The sequence below is a fragment of the Priapulus caudatus genome, unplaced genomic scaffold, assembly GCF_000485595.1.
Source record: "Priapulus caudatus unplaced genomic scaffold, Priapulus_caudatus-5.0.1 Scaffold415, whole genome shotgun sequence".
Lineage (NCBI taxonomy): Eukaryota > Metazoa > Priapulida > Priapulimorpha > Priapulimorphida > Priapulidae > Priapulus > Priapulus caudatus.
The window spans coordinates 35,274-47,586 of record NW_014577476.1 but is presented as its reverse complement, the minus strand read 5'-3'; the positions used below and the strand labels follow the sequence as shown (position 1 = coordinate 47,586).

The window sequence follows — 12,313 nt, the reverse complement described above, 5'->3', positions numbered from 1 at the left end:
TATATATATATATATATATATATATTACATTAAAACACTTGAGTTAAAATTACGACGGATTCGGTAGTAGCTACCCGTTCGAACGCCGAAGGGTCGAAAAGTTGTTTGAGATTTGTTAGTGGCCGTACTGTCTGCGAGGCGAGGCTGTTGAACCCGCATAGATACACAGTAAGGCCGCCCTCTAGCATGCGCGTCGGTCGCTCGCTCATTTACACCCGGCAGGCCAGTGATCGGCCGCTGCCAACTGTTAAAGCCGCACCACCTTGAATGCGCGTACGAATGATTCTTTAACTTCGCCATAGAACAATGCGGCGAGAGATATCAGATGTCTCGCGCAAGACGCCATGAATGCGGTGCGCGGCTCTGCCTCGGCGTGCCGACCTTTGATTGCACGTCGGCTGGCTGGGAACACTGCCAACTATTACATCGGACGTCTTCAGACGCCACGCACGAGGCGGCTACGACTGAATTAGAGGCTCGCGCCCCTAACGAAACAAACTCGTCATGCATTTTGAGCAACTTCGGGGCAGTAGTGGTTGTGATGGGGGTTAAGAATTGAATATACATCTCATTGAAACCCGTATTGCTCTCTCTGATCAGCGCTGCGGTAATTCGCGGGCGATAGCAATTACATAAGCAGGGAGCCGTAATAAGATCAGCGCTGGTAAGAAGTGCGTATAATTATACGAATGAACACGAGTTCACAGTGCTGAGTGATAACAGAAATACGCCCTTAGACGGAGAGGGATACGGGCAATGTGTGCACGTTTTTGCGAATTCTACTAAAAGCGTTTACCCGAGACGGTAGATAATTTTTACAAGGCATTTTGACAAATATACGCGTTGCATAAGCCCGATGTCGTATTATTGTGTTTTGTAAATTCTAGTGAAAGTCTTCCAAAATAATAACTATGCTTCAAATAATATAAACACTTAAAAGAAAATACAAACATGCGCAAAACACTCTACAGATATATATATATATATATATATATATATATATATATATATATACACATATATATATACATATGATATATGTATATATTGGATATTTAACTCTACTGTAGAAAACGAATGTCGCTTTACCACAGAATGTCATTATTTCAGATCCCTATGGCAATATCTATTCTCGGATTTTTTCGGCAGTCTCAAACACATTCATGTACTAAAACTCAATAGACAAGTCATACTTCCTAATGGCTTCACAATAACGTTCCTTAATGCGAACATTTGTGAAATACCCGTACAGTCTATTAGGAAAACGCGAACCATGTGTGAAATTCTACCTTCAACATTAGTGATAAAATGTTATTTGTAATATATATTAAATTACATGAAATTTGAAAATATGTATGTACGGTCTACAATACATCCCCTGGCGTGTTGTATAACTCCAGATGCCAATGAATACTTGATGATACTGGCTAGTGTAGTTACGATACTTCATCGTAGATTCGTCTGTTTTCAGTTGTTGGCGCGCGGAGCTTCTATGGTACGTCAAGCACGGACCAGCAGTCCAAGGTCTACTTCGATCCTCTCACACCGAGGAACATTACGGGAGAGGTGGACAAAACGGTTTATCTGCAATGTAGAGTACACAACATCGGTGACAAGCATGTGAGTGTAATTATGTGCCGATGTATATTGTTGCGACTGTATAACACGGTGACAGCTCGCTAGTCTGAAGGTTCACTAGTCCGAAGGAAGGTTTACTAGTCCGCAGGTTTACTAATCCGAAGGTTCACTAGTCCGAAACACTCACAGGGAATGTAGAATTGGCAGAAGGTGTGTGGGGGAGATGTGTGTGTGTGGGGGTGGGGGGGGTGACAGCTCGCTAGTCCAAAGCGAATGTTCACTAATTCGAAGGTTCACTAGTCCTTAGTTCACTAGTCCGAAATACTCACAGGGAATGTAGAATTGGCAGGAGGTGTGTGATGGGAGATGTGTGTGGGGGGAGGTTTGGGAGAGGCTTTTAGTATTGCTCGGTTTTGTTACAATATAAGCATTTTACGGTACCGTCAACTGGGGTAGCTTTGAACACGCAATTTGAAAAAAAATTGGTTTGAAAAAATTTGGAATTTTGGTTTGAAACCCAAATATTAAATATTTCTATGAAAATGGACAAAAAGGTTTCAAAATAGAGGCAGAATTTTTCCAAACTAGAAGCTGAGTGGGTGGAGAAATGAAGCAACTGCAGACGATCTAAAATGGTTACATACTTCGTTTTTTTGCTAAATTTTATCAAGTTTCCATAATAGGAAATTTTCTAATATGGACTCTTGATTATATCAGTGAAAATGTTTAGTTTTTCCTTCGGACCAGTGACTCTTCGGACTGACGACCTGTAACCGTGTAACACAGTTTCGCAGTTTTGCTACTTCTCATCAAGATGCCGTTTGTTAAGTAGACGTGACCCTGTCTTATACCCCGTACAGACTACGAATTTGATATGGTACTAAACTAGCGCCTGCTAAATATTGCAGTGTGTACACATTATCCCGCTCCAGTTACGCGGTGGCCCGCTCCAAGTTAGTCCCCCGTACGAAGCAGGGCTAAGTTAGTGCGCACCAAGTTATCCCGCTCTAAGCTGTGTCTCTACCACTGATCTCTCTTATACTAACGTTAGTATAAGTTAATATAATAGAGATCAGTGGTCTGTACATAATCCGGTGCCTAGTGCACGCTAAGTTTCGCAATGCGCATGCACATAGCCTTATTTGGGTCACCGCTGTACCTCGCTGTCTGTGGAGTGACGTGGCGAGCAGGGAACTGAGCGGTGGGAGAACTGATGACTTATTTAAAGTAGGGTCAAATATGCAGTCTGTACGCTCCTAGTTAGCGCGCGTCTGACGCGCGCTAAAATTCGTAGTCTGTGCGGGGTATTAGACATCCTAACCACTTTTGGCCCTGCGTATGTTTTACTTGTTTTATATACATTGTTATATTATATTATGTACATTAACATATGCTATCTATACACATTATGCTATGTATATATGCTGCACATATATGCGTTATACAATGTGTTTGTGTATGTGGGTGCGTGCGTGCGTACGTGGGGTTAGTTCGCGTATGTGTAAAATATTTGTGTACGAAAGGTCAGCTCATTCGTTTTCCTTAACCAGCTTTACTATTCCTTAAGGACTGCTGGAGCTGTATAGGAGATTATCATGTGCACCGTAACAGTAAATACCGTAGTCGACATACAGCTGTTCGCTAGTGATTCTAATCTACTTATTAGTTAATTATATATTAATGTGCGTGGATACATCTCTAAACAAATCGGAAAATGTTTTTTTCGTCGCTGCAGAGTGAACAATCCTCTTGTGACAGCGGTTTTAATTTCCACATCGGCGACTACACAAGCATTAACTGTAAGCGCATAATACATGCGACGCGTATTTAGCTTAAAGCCGATTTCCGAAAACTTATTTCAAACGTTGGACTGGGAAATGGTGGTGATCGAACCGGAACAGGAAAGACTAATCTTCTCGCATTTGATCTGCTAATATTACAAACTGCTTCAAATTATGTTGATGTGATACGCTCCGATCTTGCCAAGCTGCAACGCACGGGTATATGTATATAACTATAATATCACAGAGCATAGTATATAATTATGTTCACATTAGGTTATTTTCTTGTTACAGCTTCATTGGTACAATTCGAACAACCCAGTAATTAATTGTTGGTTCTCACAGCCATGCTAACTATTGATTGTTCTTATAAAATGAAAGTTAGAGGTGATACCGTGACTGCTGTGTGTTTGTCGTATATTCCAGTGTGCAGTAATTAAAATGAAAGAAATCAGTGTAAGTGTCAGTATCGTTGTAATCGTGCGTCGTGCGCATTTCACATGTGAGCGGTGGTGACTACACAGCGGCGGGCGCGCGTTTCTCGGTCTGTATATGTGTGTGCGTGCGGACGCGTGCTCGCTAGCCCGTCAATACGTGCGTGCATGTTGCGCGTGTACATGCGCCATCGCGTGTGTGATGTCGGGTAATTATTATTGCAACCACAACGCTCCTGTGCCTGCTTACGTACACGCGGGGATAGAGAGCTGACTAGATGATGAATTATTTTCGTCAATAAATTTTTCTAGTGGTATGTGTTCAGATCAAATGATCTCTGAAATGTAGCGACTAATATAATATGATCCGCCTAATGGGCAGGTGGTGGTAATAATAGCGATGAAAATATTTACAGGTATAAAATAACAGTTTGATCAAGTACAGTATATATGTGTACTTTATACGAATTCTGCGTAGTAGCACCTGTATATTGTAAGTCTATATGGATTCCTATTATGTGAACCTATTCTAGTGAGTTTCAACATTAATGTTGTTCATGTGTTAAAGTACAGCGTTTTCTGCACTACACGCTTCCTTCGTCAATGCATTCATGTATATCGCAAACAAAGATGGTGAGGGAAAAACGTATTAGCTCTGATGCATGTCGGAGGCAAGCCGCTGAGATGTAGCGCCATGAAAAATTAAAATCGTACAATTGTGAAAAGCCTAAGCGAAGTGAAATCTAGCAGACGAAGGTAAAGACGTACTGATCTAATTTATTAATCAGCAACAGCTATGGAGAAAGAGAGAGAGAGCCGGAGAGATAGATACAGAATGAGAGCAAACTCGAAAGAAATGCGTAAAGCAAGCGAGATAATAGATGTAAGCACATGAAGTAGAGAAGGAGAAGAGGCGATGTAGAAAGACGGAGCGAGTGGGATAGAAAAAGATAGGGATAGACGGGGGAAGAATGGTAATGGAGTAGAGAGAGGGAGGTGTAAGCTCATAACAATACGCGAAAGAAAGAAAGAGAGAGAGAGAGAGTGAGAGAGAAAGGGAGAGAGAGCGCGCGCGAAAGAGTGAGAAAGCGAGAGAGGGGGACGGGAATGTATGATAGAGCGAGAGTGGATAAGCTGGCGGAGGTGACAAAATTGAGAAAGTGAGAGTATAGGGGACATATAGCACGATAAAGAAACATAGAGTAGCAAGGAAAGAGGAGAAAGAGAAGTTGGAGGACGGTGAGAAAGTAGTGAATTGGGGATATGAAAATGGGACGAGCGTCATACGGATAGGGAGAGGAGGGTAAGGTGATCGAGAGGGTAGACGAAATTTGCGAAGAGGAAGAGGAATGAGAGGGCTTGAGAGATTTACAGGGTGGGAGGGTAGAGGAAAAAATCTATGAGAGGTATAGAATATGCACAATTACCTTTGTGTGGTTTCCGCTCACGCGCCCGTGCATGCATTCGCGCGCGCGCGCGCCCGTGCGTGTGTGTGTGTGTGTGTGTGTGTGTGCGTGCGTGCGTGCGTGCGTGCGTGGTGGCGCGCGCGCGTGTGGTGGTTTGTTGTGAGGGTAGAGTGTTGCGTGCGCGTGCGCGCGCGTGTGTGCTTGTGTGTGCTTGTGTGTACAATTTTCCCTGAAATCTATCACTTATTACATAATGCGTCCGGCTATATGAGTATAAGTATTATATTATAATAGTATATAATATATATTAATATTTATATTACATAATACAATAGTTACTTAGCATTCACTTGGTTGTATTTTGATTATGCCTCGATCACTTTTTGTCATTAATAGTACAGCATAATATTTGTTGATAAAAAAGCATTAGCAACACCTAGAGGGATGACAACCGCATAGCTTGTCAGGTCCGTGGTTACACCCATAATTGCTTTTTATCCAGCAAAATGTCACCGCAAGATTGTCTGCATTGGCTTTCAGAAAGCACGCGTTGAACGCATGCATAAAAGTTTTCTAGACTTAACGATCGAGTTATATATCTATATATTCAGGGCAATATTATTAATGACAAATTTCTCATTATTAACCCCTGATATGATGGAAATTCCAGCGCGCAGTTGCATTTATTTGTACGAAAACTTGTGAAACATTGAAAAATATAAAATGCATTTCGCACGGAATGAGGGATATATGAATGTTATGTATCGAGTATACACTCGATATATATAATGTTTTCCCGATATAATCCAATGTTCAGGTGGTTGCCTTCATAACTTTACCTAATAATCGACCTATTGGTAACACTGATGTCGCCTACCTTTGGTTTTGTTTGTATTGATACTACGGCGTAGTGTTAATATCTGCAGTGTTCTGTACTGATCAGGAAGTGCTCAAATCACATGGATCTGTATTTGGATCGTCATTGTCTATATTATTATATATCTACACTTGCGTCATACTCCAGACCTTGTTAGCACATACACACGCACGCTAGCGCGCGCTCGTGCGCATACACGCACACCGGTTAATCCGTCCGCCAGTATGTGAAATACTGACATAGCGCTATTGCGCCGCAACGTCACTATTTCACATACGCAGCGTAGAGCTATGTAGAACTGTTACGTATTGCTCGGAGCTGTACGTCACTATTCTACGTTGTGCTCGCCAAGCTATGTGAACATTTTACATAATGATTTTGTTGGCGTTTGCCGATAGACGCCACTGTCACCATTTTGTATACCTATTATGTGTGATAAATTCAATAACTTTTATTGAAGAGTAGAGTATTAGAACGTATTTGTAGAGCTGAAACAAAAGATTCTGTTGTAGGACGTGTGTTAGCGGTAAGATCTTTGACATTCGATACGTTAGTGTATTTGTCGCAGATAAGTGCACGAGAAACCACTACCAGCCAGGTTGATCGGAGCCAGCAATGTATTGTTGGAAAATAGGTAGCCTACCTATTAGCTAAAAAAAAAAGCTAATATTAGTAGGTCTGTACGCCGTGCAAGACGGTCTTTGATATTCTAAGATTATGTCTACATGTTCGATCACTCGTGTGTAAAATATGCGGTCCACAATTAGGGGGCCGAGTAGTAGCAGGAGTAAGATAATATAGAATATTAGTATTGCTGATAGGGTCTATGTCCCCCAGGGTACTGCCGGAACGTACCCTGGGTTGGTCCGGTATACCAAAACGTACCCTGGTACTAAATACTACTATCTAATATGCCGGCCCGTACCTCGCCTACTCCACTAACGAGTCTAGGGAGTCGCCTACGCTTACTCCCTAACCCTAACCCTAACTCTAACCCTAACCCTAACCCTAACCCTAACACTAACCCTAACCCTAACCCTAACTCTAACCCTAACCCTAACCCTAACCCTAACACTAACCCTAACCATATCAGCTAGATAGTTACCAGGGTACGTTCCGGTATACCGGACCGTACCCAGGGTACGTTCCGGCAGTACCCTGGGGGACATAGACCCTATTAGCATTAGTATTACTACTATTACTAACTACTAGTACTAGTACTAGTAGTAGTACTAGTACTAGTACTAGTAGTACTACTACTACTACTACTACTACTAGTACTAGTTCCCTAACCAACTTTGAACTTACTAATACTACTACTAGGCCCCCTAATTGTAGACCGCATATTTTACACACGGGTGATCGAACATGTAGACATAATCTTAGAATATCAAAGACCGTCTTGCACGGCGTACAGACTTACTAATATTAGCTTTTTTTAGCTAATAGGTAGGCTACCTATTTTCCAACAATACATTGCTGGCTCCGATCAAACCTGGCTGGTAGTGGTTTCTCGTGCACTTATCTGCGACAAATACACTAACGTATCGAATGTCAAAGATCTTACCGCTAACACACGTCCTACAACAGAATTTTTTATTTCAGCTCTACAAATACGTTCTAATCCTCTACTCTTCAATAAAAGTAATTGAATTTATCACACATAATAGGTATACAAAATGGTGACAGTGGCGTCTATCGGCAAACGCCAACAAAATCATTATGTGAAATGTTCACATAGCTTGGCGAGCACAACGTAGAATAGTGACATACAGCTCTGACCAATACATAACAGTTCTACATAGTTCTACGCTGCGTATGTGAAATAGTGACGTTGTGGCGCAAGGGCGCTATGTCAGTATTTCACATACTGGCGGACGGATTAACTGCGCACACATACCCACGCATGCACGCATGCACATACACGCACGTACACATACATGCATGCTCGTACACGCAGACTCGCTTTCTCTCGCTCGATCTCTCTCCATCTCCCTCTATGTCATGTTGATATATCGGACACAATAGTAATCGTCATCACAATTTTATGTGATAGGCCTATAGTTATAGATTATAGCTGTGCTGTATCGAAGCGTTTATAGTCCGATATGTTCTCGCTCGTTGATATTGAAATACCCTAATCGATGCGCTTTATTTTGATCGCGCAGTGCGATACGATATACCATTTGCTAGAAACTAAGTTTAGATTAAATTTTTATGACACGCGAGGATGATACTTCAACAATCGCGAAATACACAAGACTGCGAAATTGGGGCTACTGTTGCGCGATTGTGACTTGGTTTGCTGCAGTACTGGTTTGTTAATATGTAAACATCAAACATGCCTGTAACAAAAGTATACTTGTCTTTTGACCTAGGTTAGGCAACATTGTATCTAGAGAAAAAATTAAGAGATCTTGCCGTTATATCCCGTCGTCTGCTCGTATAGTGGCAGAACGCTTCTTTACATATGTAACGGATCGATTATGCTAAAATTTACAGACAATATTCTGAGATAGTTCTTATTACAGGAAGGGGCTGTGTAATACATCGGTCTGTCGGTGCAGCACATTATATGTAGGTTATATACCTTTTATACGTGGTTTTATAAGGTAATGCCATATAAAAAAATACGCGCAAAGCAAATCGCGCTAGCAGGCGTATAATCCGTTGGTGAGATGTATATAAATATCACGCGCTCCACATCCAAAACATCCATCGCAAAGGAAGTAAGGAAAGAAACCCGCTAGCTTGTTTGTCTGTTCCTAACGATTTTTGTACCATGTAAAAATGTGTTTATCTTCACGCAAGCTGCATTTCACGGAATAAATCTCTCTTCGCTATATTTTTAGCTCTTCTGCTTCATCGAAAAAATATCCACTCGTGCAATGCTTTGCGATAATCTAGTAATCTCTTTTCACAAGTTCTGGAAAAAAGTATTGAATTCACCCTAATTCTTTGAAAATAGAAAGCTCATTAACGTGTGGAAATGGAGGAACGCCACGAAGGAAAATGTAGGAACCAGCGGTAAATGACGCGCTTATCAGAGGAAAGCTGCAATAAGGACATTTTCCTGGTCTGTTAAAGGAAACCTCCTGATTCAATCATCAGTCAGTTCTCTTCATGGTAGAAATTTCACGCATTTGCATACGAATACGTACAAAGCCTGCTCTAGCCATACAATCAAACAATTAATTTAATCATGTATTGAGAGTGAACCTGAGGAGGATTACCGGTAAATGCTTAATCTGCGCATGGTTTGACAAAATTAGTATATTAACTCGCGAGTGTGCGTCCGTTACATGCATACGTCTGTGTGTGCGCGCGCGCGCGCGCGTGTGTGTGTGTGTGTGTGTGTGTGTGTGTGTGTGTGTGTGTGTGTGTGTGTGTGTGTGTGTGCGTGTGTGTGTGCGTGCGTGCATGCGTGAGTGCATGTCTGAACGTATGTATGCATATTCACACATATGCCTGAGTCCACCACATATATCAGACGCGAACTGGAAGGAAACTAGCCTGCAATATAATATTTATCAATATGTAACACTCACTTCTGCCACAAACCACAATAATCACTCAAACGATGCTGCTATTTGTGACCAGCTAGCTATTCACTCGGTGTTGTTATACTTGTTCAAACACAATGAGAAATAAGACTCCTCTACGTTTACTCCGCTTTCAATATAGTAGTCATCAATAACAGATCTAGTGCGGCATTGATAGGCCATGTTGTGTATTGACAAATAATGATTATTTGCCTTATATTCGCAGACAACTATCTATATTTGCGATTTTTTCTGCGAAACATCGGTTCTTCATAATGAACTTGTTCAGTTGTAAAGTGTGACTTCAACCTGCTGTTTTTTCATTAACCCGATTCACCCATACTACTGGCTAATGGCCAGGGACAGTTCGCTAAATTTGCGTCAATATAGATATACGTATATTGTGTATCGCGTGCACTGACCAACGTCTCTAATTGCCCTCTCTCCGTTTTCTCCTTCGCTCTGTCGCATGCTCCTCGCTCTCTCTCTCTCTCTCTCTCTCTCTCTCTCTCTCTCTCTCTCTCTCTCTCTCTCTCTCTCGCTCTCTCGCTCTCTCTCTCTCTCTCCCTCTGTGTGTGTGTGTGTGTGCGTGTGCGTGTGCGTGTGCGTGTGCGTGTGCGTGTCCGTGTGCGTGTGCGTGTGAGTGCGCGTGCGCGTGCGTGTGTGTGTATATGCATGTATGCATCACCGTTATTTTCTCTGTCTCTAACTTTGCCTCTCTGTTTCCGCTCTGCGTCTCTCATGCTATGTAAGTTTTACTACAATTATGGTGAATAACCAGCGAAAGGACTGTATTTAAAAAGTCGGTACTCCTATTAAGGGTGTAATATTGTTTTAGATGCTTCAGGCTATATGGGTTTATGGGTTTAAACCATAACCGATATTATGTTTATAGACATTAATTTATCTATCTACTGGTATATATAGCGTCCGTGCAACCTTCGTTCTACTATATACGTAATTATATTATATATATATATATATATATATATATAGGCCTATATATATAATATATGTATTTATGTACTATTATACGTATAGCGATATTTAGCAAGGAAATGTGCGCAGCCTCATTACTTGCCGGTACATCAGCCTGACTTGCGTGACTATTGCTGGGTAGTTGCAACGTTCTTAAATTATATCGATTTACAGGGTGCCCTAATCTATACGCTATGCGCAACATTAAATCCTGGCCTTGCATGGCTTGAGATGGCTCCATCTCCCAACGTGACTACATTCAACTCCGGGACCCAATTTAGAACGGCCATCTGGTTCAGCGCATGTACTTTTCAATGCACCTTGTTCTTGCTTTGTGCCCATTACTATTTCGCAATCTCGAAAATATGTGACTTAATTTAGTATACGCGCAGTTACCCTGAACATTTGTGGTGGTTAGTAAATTGGTAGGTTAGTAAGGCTTAAAAATGACACATAAGGAAATATGTACTGTCTGATTGACTTGCACTCTCAATAATCGATACAGATAACCTATATAACTGTACCATTTACCAGATTTTTTCATCCCAGTTTCTATGTGTAACAAGACGATAATTACTATCCAGATAGACCTGCTGATGTGTAGCACCTATAACGGACGTATAGCGCCACCATCCGCGAACTGGGTTTCAGTACTAATGCCTATAACCACCGTATTTTCTCATACATGCTAGCGCTAAGTCAAAGTGGGAGAGACGTTAAATTTACGGTTATATTTTGTTTTTCTGTATGAGAATTAAGATGATAATGAAACGGGCAGGTGCCGTGCGTTGACAGCGCGAACATTTTCACCGTCGTTATAATCTATTCAATCACATACGTTTGTATATTTACCAGGTGTCGTGGATCAGGAAACGGGACTTGGCAATCCTGTCGATTAGCAACGTCACGTACACCAACGACGAGAGGTTCAAACTGATCCACGAGTCCGGTTCATTAGACTGGACGTTGCAGCTCAAATACCCTCGTCAGGAGGACTCGGGACTGTATGAGTGTCAAGTCAGCACACACCCGAAGCTTACGTTACTTATCTCACTGGACATATATGGTGCGTAAATGGTGGTAAATTATAGCGTAATTATGACATTTTTCGTAAGACACGGCCATTTGACCATTTTACACGTTCTTCTCAAGGTCGTATATAAACGTTGCAGCGGAACTATATATACATCGCCAAAGGTATCTACAGCTGTGGTAAATTTTTATAGGTACTAATATTCGTAGAAATTAAAGTGAAACATTTTAACACGTTATACGCTGTACATGTCTTTTAAATGATACCGAAAAGTTTGCGCAATTGTTCGATAACAAAATATAGATTTTCAGTTAAAACAATCGGGATATTGCAATTATACATCAAATAAAAGAGCTATCCAGCAACTGGCAGTAGCAGCGTTGGAAAGGTGATTAGTGAGGCAATTAACAGTTGTATGCTATTGCTGGCTATCACCCCCCCCCCGTGATGCGATTTTATTGCATTATGTTCGCTAGTAGCTGCCTGATGAAACAAGGAAATTATTAAGGTCATGGGGCACCTAATATGAAAAAAACGACTAGATTGATAGGGGACAACATCTTATTCAAGACGCGCTCACACGCCCACACACACACACACACACACACACACACATACACACACACACACACACACACACACACACACACACACACACACACACACACACACACACACACACAC

The 12,313-nt window shown here is 41.6% G+C and overlaps 1 protein-coding gene across 1 annotated transcript in view; it reads left to right on the top strand.

The window, feature by feature from the left end:
• The window catches only part of LOC106810162, a 20,287-nt gene extending 8,605 nt beyond the window's left edge, over positions 1-11,682 (top strand). Inside the window, exons 3-4 of the mRNA XM_014813445.1 lie at positions 1,472-1,620; positions 11,452-11,682. Coding sequence (XP_014668931.1) covers positions 1,472-1,620; positions 11,452-11,670 — 368 coding nt within the window. The 3' untranslated portion in view covers positions 11,671-11,682. The remainder of the gene's footprint in view (positions 1-1,471; positions 1,621-11,451) is intronic.
• The last annotated feature ends 631 nt before the right edge of the window (positions 11,683-12,313 follow it).